The 26,047-nt window shown below is 44.8% G+C and overlaps 1 protein-coding gene across 4 annotated transcripts in view; it reads right to left on the bottom strand.

Moving 5' to 3' along the window:
• The window catches only part of METTL24 (methyltransferase like 24), a 49,406-nt gene that overhangs the window by 4,442 nt on the left and 18,917 nt on the right, over positions 1-26,047 (bottom strand). The window contains exons 2-4 of one of the 4 annotated variants that reach the window (XM_063329785.1): positions 24,435-24,533; positions 19,977-20,116; positions 13,823-14,051 (exon numbers count right to left, since the gene is read on the bottom strand). In XM_063329785.1, the coding sequence (XP_063185855.1) occupies positions 13,823-14,051; positions 19,977-20,116; positions 24,435-24,533 (468 nt within the window). Of the gene's footprint in view, positions 1-13,822; positions 14,052-19,976; positions 20,117-24,434; positions 24,534-26,047 lie in introns of those variants that run through there. The other 3 variants (XM_063329787.1, XM_063329788.1, XM_063329789.1) reach the window with 3 other exon arrangements.

The following is a 26,047-nucleotide window of genomic DNA, read 5'->3' as shown; positions in this document are numbered from 1 at the left end:
TACTGTACGAAGGCTCATTTCTTCTTTTTAGGGTAATGACTTGTTACAACTAGGCATCATTTCCTAAAGCAGAGATCAGAGCTCCGCTTGCCTTGATCGGTTTTGAACTACCAGGGTTAACGGGGATTTCGGGCTCTGCGCTGCCCCATGGGCACCATTTAAAGCTCCCCGTGGAGAAGAGTCAATTGAGAGTGAGTAGCTGGAGGAAGCAATTTAGCTGTATTACTTCCAGCACGAACTCAGCATGTGGAAGCGTCAGCCAGGAAAGGCAAAAAACAGCAAAGGCAGTGCAGGTCAGGCAAGGAGGATCCCTCCCTTTCCGTGGGAGCAGCTCTGCGGCAGAAGGTGGGAGCAGGGAGAGAGGAGAGCTGGTTACAGCTTTCAAGCGGAGGAGCAGAGCTCAGAACCACCCCATCCTCCTGAACCACTCGGGATTTGAGGCTTTGAGAAATAACCCTCTGCTCCAGCTCCCCGATTCAGGGTTACCATTTTGACATCAGCCGTACAGCAAGACAAACTCTGCTTGCTTATGCATCAGTTTTTCTCCTCTCCACCTAAGTACAATTTTCTATTTGCAGCAGACAAAACTCTAAAAAAAGATGCTTAATTCATATTTTGATAGCACGCGACTTTGCAGGTAACAAACAGGTTCTTGAGTGTGGGTTTTTTTAAATGTAGCTTCCCTCTTTTCCCATCTGCAACCTTTCAGCATATGTCCTTCACCTTCTTTCCTTTCAAAATGCATCCACAGCCCCTCCTCACCAGCAGGCAATGCCTTGGATGTTAAGTCCCTTTCATTCCTTTTTATTCTGAGCCGAGGCTGTAATTGATGGCAGACAGGATGCCACGTAGCCTAATAGCAAATTACACTCCCAGCAGCTTGCAACCGCCCCTTGCCATGCTCCCTGCGATCCGTGGGAGGGGGAACCATCCTGGCTCTCTCTGAGCCACCCGGCAGGGAGACTGGGACTGCTGAGGGCACAGTCTGAGCAACACGGATACTGAAATCAGGAGAAAAGTCAATCACTCCTGGTCAGTGATGTGCAGCTCCAAACAGCAGCATTGCTCTCTCAAATTACCTCCCTTCCTTCCTACTCACATTTACACCCCACCTCTGCGATGGTCCGTATGGCCAACTTCAAAATGACACTGGGACAAATGTGTCATTTGAGATTACTCGCTCCCAACATGACAGATCGGGCACATCTTCGAGTATCTGTTTGAGGCATCAAAGCCGCAGAGCCGGTTTGTGCAGTCGGGTGCTTACACGGTCTTTGGTCTTTTTTTTTTACAGTAAAGGGCAACTGTCCAGTTGAAGTCACTCACACAATATACGCATCACCGAAACAGAAAACCGTCAGTGTGCACAGACGAGCTTTGTTCCTCTGCTCTCACCGCTGATCTTCCGCAGCCATGTGAGTGACAGAGAAGTCTTTTTTTCTTTCAGTTTCAGCGATGTGCTTCCATGAAAGCGTTACACAGCAGGGGCAGGATATTAAGTCATTTTATATTTACCACGTAAGCTGGAGAAAATTCTTCAAAATCATATTAAGAAAACTTATTTAACTTTCTCTGACGGCCAACTGCCGGTATAGCAACAGCTTGCCAGAAGCAGTAATATCCCCAGACAAATGTACCCATCCGGAAAGCCCACCTGGTGCACACAGGAGCCATCAATCTCAGCTGAGTGCTCAGGAGCACTATGAGCACTTTGTCCATGCTGTCCCACGGGGGACTGCTCCCAGCAAGGACCCACGTGGGCACCCCAAGTGACTCCCTCCCACAGCCGCAGAGCCCAGGCGTGGGAGCGACCTGGCGCTTTTATTCCCCACTTTTTCCCTTGGTCTCTGATGCCGAGACGTTTCCCACATACTCTCTCCATCTGGAAGCAATTTCTCTCTGAAGACTCATTACAGAAAAAGATACACCACCCATCCTCCTCCAGTCTAGCCCAGTTAAGCGATGCCACTTACTCCAGTGGACAGGCAGAGAAGAAAAGGCCTGTTAGCTGGCAGGAGGTTTTTTTCAATGCCACTTCACCAGAAGACAAAATAATCTCTGGACAAACAACCACCACCTGACTTCAGAGATCAGCATAGACTGAAAGCCTTTCTCCCTGGCTGCATTTGGTCAGGAGGCTGCAGGGTTTCACCTGTGGCTTTCCTGTCATCACGAACATCTTTCTTCACCATGGGATTAGTTCTTGGCATCTTCCCATCTTAGCTCATGCTGGGCACTGGATCAGCCAGAGATGGCAGCTTACTCGTTAATCATCTTCTGGTCATAAAATAATATATGTCCCCAAGACTAAACTGATTTTCAGACAGGTTTGATGGCTTTAGCTAGCATTACGCTGTAATGACCTTAAAGCTAGAGTTCTTGTGCTTAACATGTTGTCTACCTTTCTACCCAGCAAGACCAAGGTTCCTGTACAGTGACCCAGAGAAAAGGACCTACAAGCCCTCAGCATGGGGCAGGCTGGCTACACATAGACAATCCTGAGGGAGAGGACCTTCCCCTCACAAAAATCCTCAGCATCAAAGATCTTGGTTCCCCACCTCTTTAAACCGAGACCAATCTCCAGAGCAGGCAACGGGAACCTCATCGCTAGCTGAGGACTCAAAGTGATGTTTTCTCAGAAGAAACAGGGTGAAGACCCCAGCGTGAGGACATGAGCCCCCAAACAGTGAGCTCCTCACCTGCTCAGAGTGGCAGCAGCTCACAAGTGAGCATCCCTTCTCAGAAGCACTGTGCCCCAGCTCCCATTTGCACCGTGTTACCCTTTTCAGTTCGCACAGCTCTTCTGTTGTACAGAAAAAGATGAAAACAACATCCCCTCACCAGGTCCCTCAATCCAACAGCTAGATTGCCCGAGTGGGGAAAATCCCACAAGGGAGCTGCAGAAACCCTGATCTTAAATTATTTATCAGCCTGATCATCAGCAACAGTACTGCTCGCCAAAGCCCGTGCTGCAAACAGAAATTTTAAATATGCATTTATTCCACCAGCAGCCAACAGCCCTGGCCGAGCCCGTGGAGTTGCCTTGCAAAGAGCGCATTCAGCCACCTAATCTCACAGGAGATGTCCCGCTGCCCGCTCCCCCCAAAAAGGGGGGAAAATCCTTTCATTTCTGTTCTTTTGATCTTCTCCACCAGACGCTGCGGGATGCCTGTGGGAACGGATGTTTACTCAAAAGAATAAGCGCTGTATGCTGGACCCTCAAGTCTCTTCGTTAAAGGGGAACAAACATTTGCAGCCTGTTTGTGTTGCCCCAGCACCAAGCAAGGACAGTGGAACCCAGCTTTGGGCTTTCATAAAGCCACATTATCCTGGTCTTGCTAAACATGAAAGTCAGCAGCAGTACCATGACAAATGCATTAGGAGGGAAGGAGGGGACGGCCAGCGTGGGAGGTTTGTGTTAGAGGACAAATAGTTAAGCAGCAATTGATCCCAGAGCCCTGAGGAGCAAGACCTGCCAGTGTGTTCGCATGTGCAAGGGAGAGAGGACTTAGGCTACCGTAAAATGGTTGTACTAGTAAACAGCATTTGTTTATTTAGTGCCTATGGGGGCCTTCAAAATGTAAGTAATTGAAGAAAGGGCTCAGGGTCCCATCTTCAAAAAATATTCACCACACCTTAAAGAACATCTCTTATAGGATGAGAACATGCAGCCCCGGTATAAGTGGGCAGCTCCAGTTAAATCTGGTGGAGCACCTGGTTCCCATCTGCATTACCCAGCGCAATAAAGTCCTTGAAGACTACACCTTCATGGGGATCTATTAGTTTCACTCCATTTCTGGGCCAAGGTGCCAACTTGCCTCTCTTCTGCTTCACCGTTTGTCTGACCACCCTGCTGTTTGCTTGCAATTGCAGCAGGAAGAAAGCTGTGTGTTCCTGAAAATGTGAATAAGGAACATCCTGAACTGCTTGCATGACTATCACATTTCATCTGGGATGAGCAGCGGGGAGCGGAAAGGAGAGCCGCTGTGTCTTTGACCTCTGGATTTCAAATTTTTGAGAAAGGAGGGATACCTTGAACTGCTGTCAGATCAAAAATGAGACCAGAAAGGATCCAGACAATAAGGCGAAAGTATTCAGACAAGAGATCGCCAATTCCAATGACAAGAATTTGTAAACAGTGACAGGAGGAGGGATGCACTACCAGGGACAAACGTGGAAGAAAAAAATTACATTTATTTAGAGAGCTCCTAAGTGCTCTGGATAGGGCATCTATCTAAAGAACTTATTAATGTCAATTACTCCCTGCAAATTGTGAGAAAGATGGGTAGTGGAGAAAGACCAGGATGCTTATGAAAAGGGGTTTGCTCTCAATTCTCATAAAACCAGTGTCATGCCACGGACCACCGCCCTGAGCAGATATTCAGTGCCCTGGCTGAATTAAAACCGCACAGATTCACATTACTGTGCTTAAGCCAGCGTTAATGGCTTAAGCGGGAGCTGGGGAGCACGCATACAGGTCTGAGCTCAGCAGGTGCCCTGCATCTGGTACCACCTTGTGAAACACGACAGGTTCCCCAGGCTCCTGCCAAGCTCCAGTTTCAATGGGAGGAGGGAACCAGAAGTGACTGGCTTCCTGCAGCAGCAGCATACCAATGATGACTCCACGGTGCCCGCAGCAAGCGCCGTGCTCTTCTGAATGCAACTGTTTGACACCGAAATAGTGGTTATGCTGCTGCTGCTGTTGAAAAGAAGGTGGAATGGCATATTAGTGCACCGGACTGTGCTGGGAATTGAACACAGATTGTGCAGCCCTCTAGTAAAGCTGGGGGAAAGCAGATTTTTAACAGCTGATTTTTCTGAAGGGTCTTCCCTAACAACAACCACCACCACCAAGGCAACAAAAAAGGAAAATAAACCCCTACAAAATCCTGCTTCCTTTCTAGTTTTCAGCAGACAATAATATGCTTTGAAAGCGGTGTGTGTTTTTTTTTTTTAAGAAGACTTTAATAAGTTCTGTTTCAACAGTGAAATACTTTCATTACAATTCAGGCATTACGCTAGCCCTTTTCCTAGGGGAATAAAAGGCTATGGATTGCACCACATTCAGCCCATGTTGTCATTAAAAAGATCTTCGCTCCATGCCTGACAATTGCATACTAAACAGCATCTTCAGGTCACTCCCTAGAAACGCCCCTATTCTTAACAATATCTTAAGAACTGCTCCTGGCGGAAAGAATTTAAATGAGGTGAAAGGAGATGTAAGGGACCAAGAGAAAACCCCGTGAAGGAATGTGTATGAGGCATTCCTGGCATTCAACACGGGGAGCAGGAGAGATGGTGAGCAGTAAATCACTGTCCAAAGATCTTTGCTTCCAGAAACATGAGGTTGTCAAGCCCACTTCTCCTTGCAGCCATACTCTTCAATCTAGCTACAATTAAAATATTTTACACAGCAGCAGCCTCAGCTGACTAAGCAAACGCAGAGCAATTACCACCTTGATTTCATTATCACTAAAATTAAAAAATATATACATGCAGGAAAGAAATACTGTGTCAGGAGCTTATAGATTACTACAGAGCAACCATTACAAGGTTGCAGAAAGCAGCATTTCAACTGCGGCTGGAAACATCTCCACCAGTTCAATTTCCAGCAACCGGAGCAAAATTCGCTAACTCGCAGATACACCCCCAAACAAAAGGTTCACGCATAGGAAATGGTTAGTGGTCAAATCACAGCTCTGCTGTAACTCCAAGGAAACTGGTGGCGTTAGACAGAACATGAATTTGGCCCAGCATGTACAAACATCACCTCAAAGGGTCTGAATGCCTGTGTTACCAGCAATAAGTCTCGCAAGAACTCATAAATCAAATTACAGAGCTAGAGGCAGATGCTTATTGTAGAGTAACATGCTCTCCAGCACTCTGAGCTTTTGCTTTAATGGGATGACTTAAAAGAAAAAAATATTACTCTACGTTTTCTGGCTAGCTTGCCCAATGTTATTATCTCCGGTGCTCTCCCTTTCTGCACAACCAGCATGGAAATCAGGCGTGTGAGACAGGTTTGCAGAACTTTGAAGTCCTGATCTCAGGACTTGTCAGACAGATGCTGAGCACAGACAGCATCATGGTCAGACGGATGCTGAGCACAGAGCTGAGTTTGGAGTCACCACCCCAGCTCCCTACATCCTGCAGTTTTTTCCCTGTATATGCTTTGAGGTTACTGTACACCTGCACAGCAGGTCTAACCCCTCATGCATTCATTCATACCTTTCTGGTCCCACGCAGAAATAGGAGGCTGGGGGAAAAAAAAACAAACAGGGGAATTAAAACACCCATTTATTTTTTTAAGGGTGCACTCCTTCCTCACTGCTCAGGACCCCCCCCCTTCCTATTCCCACTGCATCAGCTTGTGCTGCTGCCGCGCAGCCTGCCCATCGCCAGCCACCCACACTGCTCTCGCCTGTGCTGCAATCGCAGGGTGCGCTACCCAGTCTCCACTTCTTATCCCTTCTGGTTTTTGTGGATCGCTTACGCACGCACGCACGCATTACCAGCGTGGCTCAGGTCACATCTGCTAACATTTTCCCACTACGTGTTAAAAACAAAACAAAACAAAAGCCCAAATACACATATGGTACATCACTACAACAGACCTACGCTGCTCACAGTGGCGAGAAACTCTGGCTTTCAGGAACAACCAACCCACAGTAAACATGAAACTGCAAACTGCTCTCCTAATCAATTAAAAATTATTCCAAATATCCTATTTGAAATCTGCTGAAATTATTTTCTGCCAGGAAAACAAGACAGAAAAGTGGGAATTACGTATCAGTTCTCTGCGTGTCCTAATAATTTCCTACGGTGCTGCTGAGAGGGGCAATGCTTCTTGCAGGTCTAGGGAATTCTCTCTGTGTTTCTCTCTGTGTTCACCACTAATGGCACTCTTACCACTGCAGCAGTACTGGTGTTTGAGGATGTTCCAACATGTTGTTATTTAAGAAAAAGAGAAGGAAGAAGTTCTTTACAATGAAGGTGGTGAGACACTGGAACAGGTTACCCAGAGAGGTGGTGGAGGTCCCATCCCTGGAGACTTTCAAGGCCAGGCTTGATGAGGCTCTGAGCAACCTGATCTAGTTAAAGATGTCCCTGCTTACTGCAGGGGGGTTGGACTAGATGACCTTCCAACCCAACACATTCTATGATTCTGTGGTTCTAAGAATAGGAAGAGGTGGCCACCAGTCTCAGATGGATTGTCCCTCTGTGATACCGGGGCAAGTCACCTGAGGTGCGATGCACCTCACCCAGCCTTAGACATCTAAACCCAAACCAGCTGTCCAAGCTCCCTTTAGAGACCAGAGAAAAGAAGAGGAACTTCTAAGGGCAATTTGAGATGCACAGTTCACATCATCCAGCCTGTTTTAAACCTCTGCCCTTCGATGAGATGAACTGCACCTTCACGGTTTACCTTGAGTTTATGAGGACCTCAATGGCTATCTCATATGTAGAAACTTAAGTTAACGGAAGTGAGTTCTATGCTTCTCCATTCCCTGGCAGGTCATTTATTTAGACTATAAGCTCTTACAGCTACAGTAATACATCTGCCTGGTGCAAAAAGGGTCCAGTGCTAACATGGGACTTCACTGTGCAGAGTTACTCCTACTACAAAGAGGCCAGGATCAACCATTTACACTTTAAAAAAAAAAATCACTGCTCTGGGAAAAATCTCCTTCTACTGTGCCCCGCAGAAACTGATATAACAAACAGACAGTCTGATGTGTCCACATAAAAGCAAACGAGATGGCAAGCAGTAGCAGCGCAGACGTTTCGGGGGGGGAAGAAGAATAAGGCGATTCCAGCCTGAGCCCCCGTTGGGACTCCTGAATAGTACTGATGGCTGATGCTCCAGCTGCAGGAGGGGCGGCGAGACAGTTATAAGATGTTATGGGAAATACAGGATCTCTCATACCGGAGGAGACTTAGAGAGGCCAGTAGGATGATCCTACCTACCAAAGCAAAGGCTGTTCTTCCCAAATATGTCTGGATGGTAAATAACAGCTGCAAAAAAAGGGCCACTTAAGCCTAAAGACCACTGATTGCACAAGAAAACTTGGATGTGAAAATAATGACTCTAAAAATCAGATGAAGGGTGGGTTTTTTCCTTTTTAAAATTGAGATTCTGGAAAAGCCCCAGATAAGCAAAATAAAACAAAGAAAAAAATTAAGCCCTTTCAAGACAGAACTCCAAACATTTACTTAAGGATTTGTACGATGCAGCAATTCAAGAGATCTGGTCTCACTTGGTTTTTCTGACACTAAGCCAAACGGAGCAGAGTGCAGACCTGAACTTGTGCCTCCCGCTCCAGCAAGGTGAAGGGGGGCTGTCCTCCAGCTGCAGCAGCACCAGTGGCAAGGACTCACCTCCCTGCAAGAGCTCCTGGACTTCTGAGCTCCCGGCTTCTCATCCTGAGCTCAGGCTTCCCCATCATGACATAGACCAGTCTGCAGGTGCTCATCAACCAGCAATGAGGACATTCTGTCAGTTAAGATGGCAGCTGAGCTGAGTTTAAACACTGGTGGCAACCACACATCGAACTTGGGCATGGTAGCCCCTCAGTGAACGTAACTCACACTAACTAACCCCCAGGCTCCCTGTGTAATACTTAAGTCTACCCTTGCAAGGGATACTCAAGTTAAATAATTTTGTCTAGTCAGAGTCAAGAATTCAAAAGACTATTCTGGCCCCTGCAGTCCTGAGGTGTGTGTAGTGAAGAGTAAGCATGGATTTGCTTGCTCCAGAACCTGAACGCAGACTTTTTCTAACCTGGAGAGTTGTTTTTTTGTTTTGTTAATCAAATCTCCATGCACAACTAAGTTGTTATACAGTTTTCCTGGGGCTTTTATTTTATATTTATTTGTGTATGGCCAACAGAGCCGATTTTAAACCAAAATGGTAAATTGATTTTCTTTAATCTTTGCTCTTTAACACCAGTCTTCACAAAACTGAAAGTGCAGCATGAAATAGACTCTATAGTATCTGCTTTAGGAGAGGGGCAAGTGATAAATTACTTGCCTAGGAGGAGATAAGGTTATTAATCAAAATGGCTTCAGGGTGTAGTGTTTTGAAGTTGTGTTGAGTATTAAATAGCAGGTGAAAGGAAGGAGGTTTTTCCTTTTGAAAGCCTAAATCTAAGCCTGTTCAATAAAAGGAAGCAGATATCTGTTAGCCAGGTTGCCACAGAAAAAATTCTTCATGAAGAGACAATGTAAATTAAAGCCTTCAAATCAAAATCAGGACTTAAAAGATTGCTCTGTGTTTCTTTACATAATAAACGACACAGTTTTGTCTCTTACACAATTTGTTCAAGATGACTCGAATGGCAGGAGCTGAATGCAATCTGCTGCTCCCTGAAATTTACACCTATGCGCACTTCCTGATTAAATGAAGGTTTTACTTTGCATTCTCAGATTCTCCTTTCCGGCTTAATTTGTTTTCCAAGAAACCATCTCATCCACTGCTGAGCTATACCGCCAAGGAATGCAAATTCATAGCGCTTACTGATGGCATCACGTGAGATTTGTCCTACAGAGCTCCAGAAAGAAGAAAACTACTACTGAAGTGAGAGTCTGCATGCCCTTTCAGGACAGAATGAATTCTTGCTTGCTTCTGCTGCTCAGGGCCTTTCTTGTCAAAGGTTTTAGATTTTGCTTTATAGCATAACCTTTGGAATACAGAATACGTGTAACAGCTTGTTTTAAATTTCTGGTTAAGGGTTAGGACTTTTTGTAGCGGGGACAACGTTGGAGTGCGGGGAGGGAGCTCACATTTCAATATGGTCTTCCCATTATAGTTTTGCTAAAATCTGGGCTACATGGAACACAGCAGTCTTCCGCGGAGGACGCTAATACCATATACAACGCAAATCTATGCTGGGACTAGGTGAATGGTTTATTTAGATAGCTGAATTGGCACCCTTGTAACTGAAATTCAGACGGATGATCCCCCAGCTGTGACTAGTCTAGAAGAGCACTGGGATATATATTTGACGCTGTCTCCCACAGTAGTCTTGTTTCCAAGACAGGACATTACAGTCTGGATGAACAGACAACCACATAATTAAGAAACCAGTTTGATGGTTGGTCTCAGAGGGCAGTGGTTAATAGGCCGTACTCTACCTGGAGGTCAGTTACAAGTTGCGTGCCACAGGGTCTATACTAGGATTTGTCCTGTTTAACTTCATTAGCAGTTCCCTAGAGGAGGTGTTAGATCATGCAGAGCTGCCATCCAGAGGGACCCAGACAGGCTGGAGGGATGGGCTGACAGGAACCTGATGAAATTCCACAAGGACAAATGCCAAGTTCTGCACCTGGAGAGGAAGGACCCCCTGCAATGGTACAAGCTGGGGACTGCCTGCCTGGCTGGGGAGACAGGTCCTGGGGGTCACGGTACAAAGAAGGCCAACAGCATCCCAGGATGCATTAGCAGGAGCATGGCCCGTAGACCAAAGGATGTGATATGCTGTACTCAGCACTTGTGAGAGTGCATCTAGATACTACATCCATTTTTGGTCCCCACAACACAAGACAGATAATGTAAACTGAGGTGAGTTCAGCTGGGAGCCATCGAGATGGTTGGGGACTGGAACACTTGCCCTGCAATGAGAGGCTGGGGGAATGAGGCTTGTTCAACCTAGGCAGGAGATGGCTTTGGGGGGGGACGACGGCGACACTAACATCAGCCTGTAGAGCCTACAAAGAGGTCATCAAGACAGCGGAGACATGCTCTTCAGCAGTGCATAGAAGTAGGACAAGAGACAACAGCCATAAACTGAAACTGGGGGCTTTCAGACTGGATATAAGGAGAAACTTCCTCATGATGAGGACAGTCAAGCAGGACAACACCTGGCCCAGAGAAGCTGTGCAGTCTCCACTTTGGAGAAAACAATGGTTTTTAAGACCAGAGTGGATAAAGCTTTGAACAACCTGGTCTGACTTCACAGCTGGCCTTGCTTTGAGCAGGGGATTGAACTACAGGCCTCTCAAAATCCCTTCTGACTTGAATTATCCAGTGGCTCTATATGAAGGAAGTTGCTTATCCAGCTATCATTAATCCATGGGATACACCATCATTGTAGCATCCTCACCCCAGCAGGTACTTAGAGAATACGAAAGGGAAAGCTTTCACAAAGCTGAACTCCACTGCAATAAGAAAGAAAATCTTGTGGCTTTCTCCCTTTTTTCCACTGTTCATCAGCAGTGGACTACAGAGTGTGCATGTTCAGCAAAAAAATTGGGAGGGGGGGAGGGAGGATGAGCAAGATCAATTTTTACATCTTTATCGTTTCCTGTGGCCGATAAAATACTGTTCTTCTCAGAAGATACACCACTAGATTTTCAGTTTAGATTTGTGTACCAGGAAATAGGACGCTCATGACATCCTTTGGAGATTATTCCAGGGCTTAAAAGATTTCACACTCTAACTGTTCCCCAAAATACTCTGACTACATGTTTCCTTTGTCAGTCTCATCCTAATATAGTACTAGATAAATCCTCTACCTCCAGGCTATTTACACTCCCCAGAGAGTACGACACATAGCCAATTAGAAAGATCAAGTTCTTTTAATCTTTCCTCAAATCCATTCTAATACCGAAAACCTGTTTGTATTTCTTGACGTAATATCAGGATGGGTTTCCCTTTCTGTGGATGAGGTCCCAGTACTGGCTGCAGAACAGCAGGTGCGCTCTCATCCAAGCCAGAGTATAAATGAGCCCATGCAAATTCTTTGATTCCCTTGCACACAGAAAAAAAAACCCAAATTACACGTTTTCTTCTCAAGGCTACAACAGCAAGAACTCCAGTAGGCCTTGTCTGTCCTCTCTTCATCAGCCCCATCCAAAGCCTCTGATGTCAGTGGAAATAGTCTCAGTCACTTGGAGGGTCTTGGATCAAGTCCCAAATCTTAAAGAATAAAAGCAAGGAGAACATGAGGCATTAACTTCAAATGCAGCTGCCTGGAATTCCTGCCTTGAAGTGGGAACAGAATGACTTGGAGGGTAGGCGGAAGGATTTTTAAAATTAAAAAGAATGGGACGAAGAGCATGTTTTTACTTTCTAATTGAAAAAAGTGCTTTGGAAAATATTCTGTGAAACTGTTTTGAATTAACTTATTTATTCAGTCAAGGGAACATTCCACTCACATTCACCGGAAGAATGAAAACCTGAATGTCACAGTATTTACTCTGATGTTCTCTTCATAAATTGGAGCTTATCGGTGTCTTTATGCAACATACAACTTCTCAGGCTGCCTTCCGAATTAAAAGAAAAACTAAAAAGAACAATGTGAGGAGAGTCAGCTGTGCTGGCTCCAGCAGCCCGTTCAGGTATTTCACAAGTAGGACGAAACAGAAGATTGTAGAGCGTATAACAGCTTTATCCTCACTGGGAGAAAGTCGGCTCCTGACCACTAATGCTACAGGGCAGCTACCCAAATGCTAACAGAGCAAGAGGCTGCATACACTGTTCATAATGCCCCAACACACTTAACCAAATCCTATGCCATGTGTACACGGCCAGAGGACAGCCTGATGGTATGTGTTACATGTGCATTATGTTCCTTGGCTGCCCTCCAGCCCCTGCTTTCACGTCAGGTAACTTTTCCCCTGAAAATTACATACTCAGAATTCATAGGTGCACCCTTCTCGTTCACAGAAGGTCTCACAATCACTCCGTATTACATGATAACCTGAGAACTGACTGTTCTCAGCGGGTCTGGTGTATCACAAGACTCATATGCTTTTTCTGGATCAGGTCATTAATCATTTGCTCTGTGATCAATTATTCTAAAATCAAAATAATCAATGTAAGGAACACATCAAAGGAAAGCCAACTCTCTCCCCAGATGTTTCACTAATGCACGGCCTAGTATAGTATAGTTACAGTATGACTAAGAAGTAGGAAAAAGCTTCTTTCTTCTGCTCTTATCTTCAAAATGGTCCAATCAGTAGAGCTAAACCAAAAGAAAATACTAAAGGAAAGCAAGAAATGAACTGAAAAGGACATCCTGCATTTTCTAGTAACAAACCAAAGAAACGTTGCACTGCTTGCTTTGTAAATCTTACAGAAAAGCTCCTCCTTAGCTCAGGCTGCCTATTTCTTGAAAAACAAAGACAAGCAGAAGTAGCTGCAGGCAATGAAGTATATTAGCATTTGAATTCAGGCTTGTACATCCTCTGAGGGAAAAACTCTCTTGAAAGCAACCTAAGGAACTGCCTCAAATGTATTTTGGCAACAGTTATTCGAGACTTGAAGATTTCTGATGTCTTTACAGTTCCTTAAAAACAAACTGGGAAACGTTAAAAAAACCCACAGAACGCTGCCAATTTCAAAACAGGATGTTTTTGTTGTTGATGACTGTAATTAGGACCAGTGACCTTGAAAACGTAAACAACCCACCCATTAGCTCTTCTATTCTAATTATTGTTGCAAATACTTTTTTCTCTTTATAAACTTGGCTGCTCGAGTACTTTAGTGCTCGTACAAGGGCAATGACCAGAACTTCCACAGGACTGAAGATACTAGCTCTCAATGTCACCAACTAGTTGAAGGGAAAAGGAAGGGAGGAGGAGGACAGTATTTAGTATACGGCTAGTGATTTAAAATCAAAGCGGCTGTTACGAGCACACAGAAAATCAAGACAGACAAGGCACCCCTACAAGAACTGCGTTACAAGCATTTCTGAAAAAAGACCAGTTGTCAGGAGATAACCTTGGAAAGTGCCCGAGCTCCTGAGACACCAAGGAGGAAGTTCTGCAGCTTTCCCAACACCTAATCCTGCAGTCAGAAACCTGACACCAGAGTCCTTACCTTCTGATGTCCAAATTCATTCAATATTGTGCCCAGCTTCTTTGTGTTGCTGTGAAGTTTATGAGGAGCAATGGCTGGATTGGGATCCCTCCAGTCAATGGACAGGCGATGATACCAGAGGTGCTGACCCTCATGAATGTGTGCTGACTTGATGCTGGGGTCAAAGCGATGCACCTCACATCCATTGTTGGCCATGCTGATCTCAAACTGGTTGTCATCGTTGCCTAACCTACAAAACAAAAAAGATGTAACCACTAACTCTAATAAAAGAACTATTAGTGTGTAGGACATTCTGAGGATTCAGAGTAAAAGAAGGTAAAGTCCAACCTATTTGCTTCCGAAGCAAAGTGTTGGAGCTGTTGTGCTCCTTCTTGGTATATATCCACAGCACTGAGCACAGTCTAACCCTAATTCTGATGAGATAATCAGAAATAAAGCTAAGGGTCCACAATAATACCTGCTGAAGATTTGGAATAAATAGTTAGATCAAAGAAATTTAAAGGAACATGTGTTTTTTCCCAGTGTCACATTCATAATTGACCTTCATAAACTTTTAATGAAATTTTTCATTTATAGAATGAAACTACTGAGGTCACCAGAAAATTCAAGCTTAGTGCAATACACTGCATACAATTAGAGTGAAGGCTCCTTTCAGGGCAAGAACTAAACTTTTACTCAGGCTGATAACCTTCCCAAAGAACTTTTCCTTAATTCAGAAGTCAACGTCATTTACAAGAAAGTAAATAAAACATTAGAGCCTTTGTGCTGCCATTATTCCTCTATTTATATTTAGTATTTATATATATATTCCTCTATTTTCAATTTTATTATTCTTTACAAGATTATAGTACATTCCTTAGTCCCCACTGCACAAACTTCCAATAATCGAGCCATAAGCAGAAGAGCAAATACATTTTAAATGTATTTGCATACAGCATACAATGCTGTTTTATAAAAATCAGGCATATTTCCCACTGTGTCTATAACCTGGTGTTACAGAGATGAGCCATAATGGCCACCAACAGGGACAAGACACAAGAACCAAATGTCTCTCTTTCTCAGTGCACAGGAAGACACAGATAAAAAAGCAAATTTAAAAATAACCCCTTCACAACAGTAGCAGAGTTTTTACACAACTTAAGGGAAAGATTGCTGCTAATTTGGCAAAGACCCCAAAGTAGAAAAATTAATAGCCCCAATAGCAGTGTTGTCTCAGTCCCTGTCTCTGCAAGAAGATGTACTTTACAAGGATGTGCCATATTCCCACCTCCTACAGCCCATTGGTTCACACAGGGTACATTAAAACTAAAAAATTCTGGTATTTACCATTGCAATCACACGTCTGGACCGCAGGCCTTCCCTACTGCATAAAACAGGATATCCTCTTCATTCCTGCTTCTCCAAGCTTATTTCAAATGTGGTTCAAATCATGCATTAACCATTAAACTTAATCAAAGTTATGCTGTTGGATATACACACATGTAGCACTGGGAAAAGAATCAAGTTTTTTAAATCAGCGCTTCAACCAGTTGTGCTAATTGAGAATATTCACCGTGTACTAACACAGCATGGCATTTATCTGTCACACCCAAACCATTACAGGGCAGCACTCTCAGCTGTACTGTCAGAGCACCTGCTACACTACGCCACAATTACCCTTAGAAATGCTATGAGTCTGAAATCATTCTGGCTATTTGGATCAATATGCAAAACGCGTTTTAAATCATGCTACACTATGGTATGACATTAAGCCAGCGCTAAAAGTTTTACATAGATGACATACTGCTAAACTAAAATGAATCCAGCTCGTGAAACGCTGTTTGGCAGAGCATAGGTTTTGGAAGTTACCAATACGGTATGACGCTTGCTGTAATACTGGCTAAGCACAGTGTAACAAGGACCTGTTAGAAGGTCTTCTCCTCAACCATCTTCCCCTTCCAGCATCCTGGGAAAGGAAGAGGAGACAGGGTTTGCAAAAAGAGCCCGGTGTGCTTTTAAGAACAAGTCTATTTCACAGGATTCCAGCCCGTACAGCCGTGTAGGAGGGAAAAGAGAGGAGGTTTCTTTTAATACATTCAACACACATTAGCAAGAAAGTTCAGAAGTTAACCAAGTGAATCGACATATTTGTTTGCATGTGGCTTTCTACAGAAGGGACGCTGATGAACAAAGACCAGTGTAATCCCTTAGGAATGAGAAGCTGGCTAAAACTGAACAACATGTGAATTGTTTGGGACAGTTAGAGCATTAGAGCGATGAGCCTACCAGCAACTGAAGGACACATGTGTCCGTGCCACGCTTCTAACAGTCTCAGCTGGTACAATCCACAGGGCCAGATGCTTTTGATGTAGACAAACCTCAGGCTGCCTCCAAACAGATTGCTACCCACATATACTGCAAAGGGAGGTTCACAGTGGTGCAAAACAGAAAAAAAATCACAGATGAGGGCGAAGTAGGTGCTGATGTATCTTCTGGCACTCTGGCTAACAGCTTAAATTTATGCCTGAAGAGAGATATAATCAACAAATATTTAGGAAAGAACATAAGGTCATAGAATCATAGAATGGTTCAGGTTGGAAGAGACCTTAAAGATCATCTAGTTCCAACCCCCCTGCCATGGTCATCTCCAAAAGAACTAGTTTCAAAAACTCCTGGCTCACATGTGATCACGCTAAGGGATAACACAGCATGAAAAAGGTAAACAAATGAGGCCTCCTAAGAAAGATTTTGTGTTACTTGAAAAGGGACCACGATTTTAAAAGAAAAATGTGGAGGCCACACAAGACTAGAGAGGCCCTTCCCCACCACCGGGAAAGAGCAGCTGCCGCCTCCAGCAACAGCAAAATAAAAAATGCTAAAGAGCCCGACCTATTTTTGCTGCAAAGGAGAAGAGAGCTTGGTCACAGAGTCGGCAGTTGCAGGCAGCCCCCTGCAGCGGGGGCAGAGGTGCATTTTTCCAAAGCAGCAGGAGCGGGACCTGGCCTCCGGAGGGTCTCTCCTTGCCTGCATGGTGGGAGTGGAAGGGAAGGTCTCGCTGGCGCTGCTCCCCACCGGCAGCAGGGCAGGGACGCTGACCCAGGACAGAGCGTAGCGCAGCGGGGAGCCATGTCCCTTGGCTGTCCCCTGCTCCTGGGGTTCCCAGAGGGTCACGGTACACAGAGAACAAACAGGGGGCGGCAGCTTGCACTGAAGGGAGCATTGCATCGGCCTCCACCTCATGCTGGAGCACAAAAAGCTGCTTTGTCTCCTCCAGCACAGCTCTATCGGATACCTGTAGCTGATCCAGTCTGGTAACCCCAGGTACTCCAGCTCCCACAGGGACCACAGGACAGAGCTGTAAAAACATGCGTGTTAAGGTCCAGCTTTCCCTTTCTGTGTGCCCCTTCCTCCCTTTCTTTCTCAAAGGAAGATAACCGAGCTCTCAAAGGATGCAGCTTGGGGAAAAAAGAAGCATCCCCTGCCTGGATCCTAAAGCTCCTACACTAAGACCCACCTGAAAGGGCTTTTATTCAGTATTGCAGTGAGACTCTTTAAACCTGAACTGGTAAATTTCTGAAATCCCATTCACTCATATTATCCCGGCTTGAGTGCCTGCCTGTGGTGTTTGTAACAGATTTAGCTTAATCTAAGCAGATTTAGCACTAATAACTGAAATTCACTAATGCATATTGCAATTATGTATCACACTGGGAAATCCCGACCCAGAGGCAACAACATTGCTGCCTCCCAGTAGGGGAAGCAACTAATACTAATCTAAAAAGATCTCCAGACATTTCAGGCACTGCTCGCTCCCATTTGCAAGTAACCTCGTCTACAGAGTTCAAGAAGGCAAAGCCTATGCAGCATGTTTTGTTCCATTTTTAATGATATATGGATTTAATTCAGGATTCCCAGTAACGCTTGCACTGAACTTTCACATTTGTCATCCATCCATCCTCTCCACAGAGAGTGTTCTCCATTGGGAGCAGCTGCTCCCCCTTCGCTCTTTATGAACTCTATGAGATAACAAAAATGTTTAAAGGGGATTTTTGTCTTACTCAGAACAAAATTACTTCTCTGCCTGTCATAAACTAAAGGAAGTAGGACTGAGAGAAGGGTTACGCAGTAATGAGCCCCAAAGGCTGCAGAAGTAAACTGGAAGACTGAAGACTGCTCCTCCTCAACCTCAAATATTTCCCGTTTATTTTTTAGCTGTTTCATGTGATGGTTGGGTATTTACTGCACATGTGTATCTGATGACAGATGGGTGAGCCAACATCAATTTCAACCTCTGCTAAGCCCTACTGTTCTGTGAGTACAGAAAATCTGGCATTCAGGCTCCCTGTACCCTACCCAAAACAGCACCACACATAGAGCACTGGTATACACGCACTAGCTCAGATTCATTTGAAACCATTAGCAAGTTATCTTTGTACGGGTCAGCTTTCTGCCAAATCCGCATTTCCTAGCACAAATGAAATCAACTCTGCATTGTGTCTACTGGCCAATTCAACAAAAATACCATTCTCAACCCACACTTGGCCCATGGCAAAAGGGAAGGGGGACATTAATACAGGAGATCAGGTCCAATATTAATGATCATGTAACTTGAAGGGCAAGGTCTAGATTAATTCCACTGAACTTTGAGTGCTTCGCCAAGACATGTACAGTCAGCAGACATGTTATCCCAGACTTCCGCTATAATCAAAGGAAAGCAATACCTGCACCTCCAGAATGTTATTTAACTTAGCTGATTTTCCACCTGAATGTGCCTGCCTCTCCTTACTGACTACTAGAAGGAGCCTCAGGCAATGAGCCAGTTCTACAGTCAAGCAGGTAAAGTCTGGACCTGAACACGGCATAACACAGCATCTCTCCTAACTTACATAGGCACATGGAAAACTAAGGAAAAAAAAAATCACATAAATCCATATTTTGCATTAAAACTAGGTAAGTATAATTTGAAATAGAGTGTAAAGAGCATTAAGAAAATAAGAAGCAGCAGTAGTCGAGAGGAGTTTGCTCTCTGTGTATGTGATTCGTCTCTAAGGGGCATGTTACTGTTGTTCTGCCACAGAGAAATACAACTGAACAAAACCTGAGAGCCCCTCACCCTCTGAGGAGTTTGGCCTTTACAGCTCAATATAAGCTCGACCCAAACATAAGCCCACCCGAATTAAGAGAAAACACTCCCTTTGACTGCAGCGCACTCTGCATCCACTTGACGTTAATTGCTGGTGTTAGCTGCCATGGGCTAATCACTGAGAAATGCCACCCAGACACAGTTCCTTGCTGTCCACCGTTTGTAAGCCCACTGCAGCAAAATCACAGAAATAAACCACGCTGGTTCAAAGGAGATGAAGCCTTTCAGTACACCTCTAACCTAAAGCTGGCTCCCAGGACAGAAAAGACAGTTTCATTAGCCTGCAGCCACGTGGTGATCTGTGTGAAACGAGCTCCACATCCCAGCCACCATTCTCCTAACCCACCTGTGCGCAGACAGGCAATGCAAAAGGCCAGGGGCCTGACAAACTCCGAGCACTGACCTCCCTCGTCCCCCTGGGAAGCGGAGTGTTTTATTAGCAGGGAAACAGGCTGCATTTGCGGGTTTACTACCTGTGAAAGCACTTGCTCTGTGGAGAGTGAAAATTTCAACCTCAAGTGCTGTAAACATCATAAACACTACAAACATTTTAAAATAAAGCTGCAACTGCCTTTATTATTATCACTTTGCCACATGTCACCCCTGAAGTGCTCAGCAAACACACTCGCACATGGAAATGTACTATTTTGTCCCAGGGGTAGTTAATGAAGTTTTGTAAGTAATGCTGCTGGAGTAGCTGGCAATTACGCACGTCATTTCTGCTCAGGGAAGATGCTGTAGGCCTCTCAGTTTATCTCATTAATTTCCATCTTCCTCTATGTGAACTACTACTCACCATTAAGCAATTGTTTTCATACTGATACTAGCAAAGTGAAGGAAACAAAGACTGTTATTGTGAAAGGTTCTTCCCTAAAAACATTGAGTTTACAGAAGCACATCACCATGTAACAAAAACACCCGAACAAAGTCTGTATTTTAAAAGACAACCTTGTTGCAGCCTGTGTTGCATTTATAGGGCTTTTTGAAGCTAGCTGTTGTGAAACAATTTGCTGTCTTTTAAAGAGTGCTTACCCAAGGGAATAGAGACGGCATTGCTTGCTTCTGATTCGATGAATGAGGCTAAACCTCTCGTCAAGACAGATCGACCAGGGCTTCTTTGTGGTTTCAGAGTACCCTTTCAGGCTGCTCAGGTTCATGTGTTCACATGAAATCTGTTGAAATCAAAGGATGTTTCATTTTAAGACATAACTTTTAATCTGTTTTTAGTTTGCCTTCTGGGGAAAGAGTGGAAAGAAGAAAAACGTTAATTGGTTTCGTTTAAATCTGATTGTCAATCTGATACACAGCTATGGAGATCTGATGATTTTTTTTTTCCTTGTTCATCTGTTCTACTTGGTGAAGTTTAAGGCTTACATAATCCCCCAGAGACTAATGCAGTTTGAAAAGCAAATAATTAAGCATTAGTACTATACCCCAAAATCAATTTTCCTGAGAACAAGTCATTTCAGCATTAAAATGTTTATTTTTTTTCTTTTCAAACCTTGGAGTGGATTCTGCATCCTGAATAATGTTAAAATCATGTAATCGTTCAAGACTGTAAGCGCAAGTTGCAGTGCCACTGCAATGTACACTGTATACCTTGCCTAGAGTGTCCTGGATTTTGGGTTCCAGAAGGGATTTAATCATTACCCCAACACATCCCCTTTCCAACAACAAAAGGATTTAAGCAAGTGCTTAACTAAACAGAGGAATCATATGCGTGTCTATGCTGTGCTGGCTTAGACATCTAGAGTCTAAAGCCAGGATAAAAACACTGCAAAAGGAGAAGAGATAGAGGCCCTGCAGGGAGGAGCACCGCAAGTCAAAGTCCTCATAAAGACCAAGAAAGCAAGGACTAAAATGCGATGGATTCATCAGAAACCTGGAAGTGCCAAAAACTCACTTAACTAAGAGGTGAAGTTAGCTTTGCCAGCAGCTGAGCAGCAGCCTGCAATAGCCGAAGCACAGCGGTGACGGAGCCAACAGAGCTATGTCCCTGTGAGTATCACCCTACGGAGGAGCCCCTCCCTGGAGTATCCACTCTGCCTGTCCCCTCAGCAGCTCGGGCCAGCGCTTCGTCACCGGACTCTACCACACCATTCGTCACCATCCTCTTCCTCCAGACCCGCTCTGGAAAAGGCAGGCACGGAGCTGGGGAGTGCTGCCACCCTTCCAGCATCCGGGAGCCAAGGCACAGCAGGCGATGGAAAGCCAGCACAATTTGTACGGCTGTTGCCGTAGCAGTGGTAAGGAGGTAACGAGAAGCAGGAATACGCATAGAATCATAGAAGGGTTCGGGTCTGAAGGGACCTTAAAGATCATCTAGTTCCAGCCCCCCTGCCGTGGGCAGGGACACCTCCCACTAGACCAGGCTGCTCAAAGCCCCATCCAGCCTGGCCTTGAACACTTCCAGGGATGGGGCATCCACAGCCTCCCTGGGCAACCTGTTCCAGTGCCTCACCACCCTCACAGGAAAGAATTTCTTCTTAATATCCAATCTAAATCTACCCTCCCTCAGTTTGAAACCATTACCCTGTGTCCTGTCACTACACCCCCTGATAAAGAGTCCCTCCCCATCTCTCCTGTAGGCCCCCTTTAGGTACTGGAAGGCTGCTATAAGGTCTCCCTGGAGCCTTCTCTTCTCCAGGCTGAACAACCCCAACTCTCTCGGCCTGTCCTCATAGGAGAGGTGCTCCAGCCCTCTGCTCATCTTCATGGCCCTCCGCTAGACCCATTCCAACAGGTCCATGTCCAAGCACCAAAGCTGTGGCTACTTCTGCCCAAGAGAGGCTGTGCCACGCTGCACCAGCATCAGCTTGCAGTTGGTTGTGGAAGGGCTTTACAATCCACATGCAACCCAGCCATCAAATTCAGGGGCTGCAGGGCACAGGCTGGTAACAAGCAGATAGGAAAGCAAAGACTGAGAAGAGTTGCAGAAACCCAGCTGAGCCGTCATGACAAAAAGTCGTTCTTTGGGCCCAGTACCAGCCCTGGCTGCAGGGATGGGAGCTGGCACTGCCAGAAAGGCAACAATAAAAAAGGTGGAAAGAACAGCAGTAGAGACAAAGCCAGTTTAAACATCGGTCCTGAACTGACTGTTCTCATCTTGCTCCTTCCTTCCTCCACAGCAGAGTGCCCAGGCTCAGCTCTTGGTTTTAGCCAAACTAAAAAGCACGGGTCTGGCCCCACCTAGAACCACAGAAATTGAACAATTTTACACAGGTGTGAGAGTAAAAACAAGCAGCCAGCCTTTGCTGTAGCAGGCACTCTCCACCATGTGCCTTATAATAAGTAAATAAAATTCTCATTCTTTAAGAACCTTAACCTCTGAAAGATCATTAACTGGAGCATTACATCCAAAGAGCTGCACGCTGCACCGCCACCTCCCTGCTCCTGCTCAGCTTATAATTCCCACGGAAAATTCATAAAAGCTAACATAGCATCTCTTCACGCTGCTCTCAAGATTCACTAAGTTTTAAGCAATGATTTGCACTGCACCCCAGTACCCATTTCCCTTCAGTCACATAACAATCAAGGAATAAATGGCATTGCAATAACAAGTACTAATTTTAAGACACAGAAGAATAATGTGCTCTCTACAGAAAACTAAGATTCCGCAATGCTGCCACTTAATCGACTCATGGCATTATGAGCAATTACAACACCCAGAATTTGGAGCAATTTTAATAGCTCTTGCAACTTGATAGCTCTTCTATCAAAAATATAAAAAAAACCCTGAACTCTGCCTTTAGCACCACCACCAATCTGTTGTGTGATTTACAGACCCTGATGCACTGAGTTCACGTCCTGTTCTGGGCTTCTTCTCACTAGTGTCGCACAAACAACAGCACGTGTAAGATGGTTCATCTGATCATTAGAAACTAGCATTGAAACAGCTTTTTCTGGCCACTCCTCGACCCTGCTCACATGGCATCTTCCCCCTCCAGCAGTTTGAGCCATTCTACGCTAATGGTAAGGAGCTGAACTCAGGCACAGTAATTAGTAGACACTTGCTCAGCAAACAAGGAAAATGTGATCCCATGCTCATCTACGTAAGCAGGATCCCATTTCCAGAAGTGCTCATACCAGTCATTGTGTTAGTCTGTCAGTTATTAATCTTATAACAGCTACCCGGTCAGGAGCAGGGATTTCTCTCATTTTTTTTTGTTTTCACTTATGCTTGTCCCCTCCACCAGGGTCAGTTACTCTGGGAACGAAACTTCTCGATTAGTACGTCAGAAGCAATAAACTCTCTGCTAATTGACGTCCTTGTAGGCTTTGACCCAACAAGTGGAGTTTAGCAGCATCTGCCACTGTTTATTAAGTCACGGAGATGAAGGATGTTTTCAGCTTAATATGCCTGCCGCAGCTTAAACTTCTGTACAACAAAACAAGCAGCTCTACACACATCTCTTGCTGTCTCCACATGCATCATCTTGCCTCGTGCCCTCTCGGTGCTGGCATGAGCGGCGGCAGAGATGTCATTTTCTTGAGCATTTAGCCCGGGGGACCCACAAACTGGAGGATAAGTTAACACTCTGCTACCCTCCCAGTTACCACACCATCAGCACAGCAACGTATTTTTAGACGGGTTTCAAATGAATCTCGTCTCAGCCCTGAAAGCATTGCATTAACCAAGAATTTTCTGAGAATGACGTTTCAGCGACATTAGCACCTGAGGCTTTACGCTATTCTCCAACTTAAGTGATGGTGCAGCTAAATTTGTATTCAAGGGTCAATTGCTGATAGACCTGGGTACCAAAAGCAGCCACCCTGTCGGAACTGTGGGCATCTGACACCTTTTCCATTTTTTATTAGAGAAAATGCATGCGTAAATGCTGTTGTGCAGAAGTGGCCTCCATTAGATCATGATGGCCCAATTCCCATACATGCTGAACCCTGGAAGTATCTGTCAACGCAATCTGGATTTGGAAATGTCACCTTTGAAAAAGCACATAAAAACATTAATTTTCCAGCTCATCATTTTTGTCCTTAAAATATCAGGATTCTATTGGTACCGCTGGGACAACTTGTCCAACTTAGAGACCGACGCCTTGTTGTTATTTTACCCAGGGCCTCAAATGCATGCTTTTTGGCTAAAATGAGCCTGGTTATCCCACTATTATTGAGAGGTGGAGTGGCTGAATACACAGTTCTCTCCCTACAGAGTGCTCTGTATTTTTCTGTGTCTGAGAGAGAGCAAGAAAGAGAGAAAGAGCAGGAGAAGAACCACGTCTGGAATTTCAGTCATATCATACTCCTGTCAGGACATGAACCCATCTGGAAATAAAAAGCTAGGAAATAATGCATTCCTTCTACCCCGTGTTTCAACCCTTACATTCATGTTGACCATCACTGCTAGGTTAAGCAACTTCAGAAATGAAGCAGTTTCAAAAATAGTTTGGTGTGAGGTTAATTCCTTAACTGAGAGGGAACAGCCTGTGCCAGGCAAACTGTTTGCTAAATGGTGACTGAAATGAAAAAACCTACCTGAGAAGTGCTAATGTACTTCAGGAACCTCAAGGCCTCATAGTTGAGGGAAGGAGTTGGACTTGCCCATGGCTGTAGTTCAATGTGCCATCTTACAGTCTGCAAAGCAACGCAAAACAAAACAAAACACACCTTAAAGGAACTGGATTTATTTCTCAGAACAAGCATAGAATGCAAGGGCTAAAAAATTAAGGAGATTTAATTTCAAACAAAAAGTGTTTCCTAAGGGCTTGTCTACACATGAAAGTCATTTCAGAATAAAGTAGGACTTGAACTACGGTGAAAGAGCATCTAGCTATGATTTATCATGATCAGCTTTGAAAGCAGATGTAGGTAATTCAGAAAGAATGGGTTCTTCATCTAGGATACATGTGTCAACACAGTTACTCTAGGACACCCGAGTAAGCCCTAGCTTATAGAAACGCATAAAGGAAACCAAGATCTGAATAACTAAATCTTCTAGCAAAACATCTGAAAACAGTGAAATAATTTTAATTTTATATCTATCGCATATCTCCACTTGATTGCTGCTGAAACAATAACGTGGACTACAAACACTAATCACCAAAGGAAACCTCTGCAAACAACCTCTTTCCCTTTTTAAAATCTAGATTTGATAGAAAAGCAAGCTGCTTGCAGTCTTTGAGAAAAGTCCTCTTCCTCTCCCACACTTGCCTGATGAGATACATCACAATTCTTTGTTTTCCTGAAAAAACACCAGTGTGGCTGCCCATAGCCCTACCGCTTCTCATTTTCATAGCCCCAGGGAAGCAGCTTTGGTGGATGCTTTCTGCTCTCCCTGCTCCTCAGCTCCGAACCTCGGGGATCCTGTCAGCTTTTCCAGCAACACTTCCCACATAGACAGAATGAGACAGAAGAGGTCTTTCAGACACGTGCTTGCAGAGCAACGGGGCTCTGCGCTCCCATCTGCGCCACCTTCTCCAAATTCTGCCCATTTTTGTCACGCTGGGAAGTTTAGACATGTTATCTCTTGCCCTCAAGTAGATAAAAATACAAGCACGGTGTTAAGTTGTACTAAATTAAGATTGATTCCTCATGGCTTTTCATCTTCAGGCACCACAGCTCACTTCTATGGCTGGGCAGGTAGTATCAAGCTTCCCTTTAATCATCCCCAATTAACTGAGCTTCCATAATGAACAGGATGGGTTTGGTTTTTTTCCCTACAGGTTCATATTGACATTCAATAAAATACCAAACAGAAATCCCATTCAGGATCCCCACAGGACCTTAACTCAAATGAAGCCCTGGAAAACATATAGGAAATAGCAATTAACCGCAGAGGACGGAGGCAGATGAGAGAGGTGAGGTGCTGAGCCCCCGGACAGGGCTGGTCTGCAGTGCCAGGAGAAGAGCCGGCACGGTGACAGCGGGGACCCTCTGATGCCAGAGAGGAACGCAGGAAAGAAAAAGAGAAGGCAAAACTAGAAACGAAAGATGATTAAAGCAGATCACCAGACCAGATGGAGTTTGCCTTGAGCTGATACCATGAACTGATATTTTCGCAGCTTAAGTAAACATAGTCTGGAGTGAACATGAGCCAGGAGGGCTGTATGAGATTTATTGTTCTTTTAAGGTTTGCTCTTTGGTTTCGT

This window comes from Chroicocephalus ridibundus, chromosome 3 (assembly GCF_963924245.1).
Source record: "Chroicocephalus ridibundus chromosome 3, bChrRid1.1, whole genome shotgun sequence".
Classification (NCBI taxonomy): domain Eukaryota; kingdom Metazoa; phylum Chordata; class Aves; order Charadriiformes; family Laridae; genus Chroicocephalus; species Chroicocephalus ridibundus.
The sequence above is the reverse complement of the archived record's forward strand: the minus strand, read 5'-3'. Positions and strand labels throughout refer to the sequence as shown.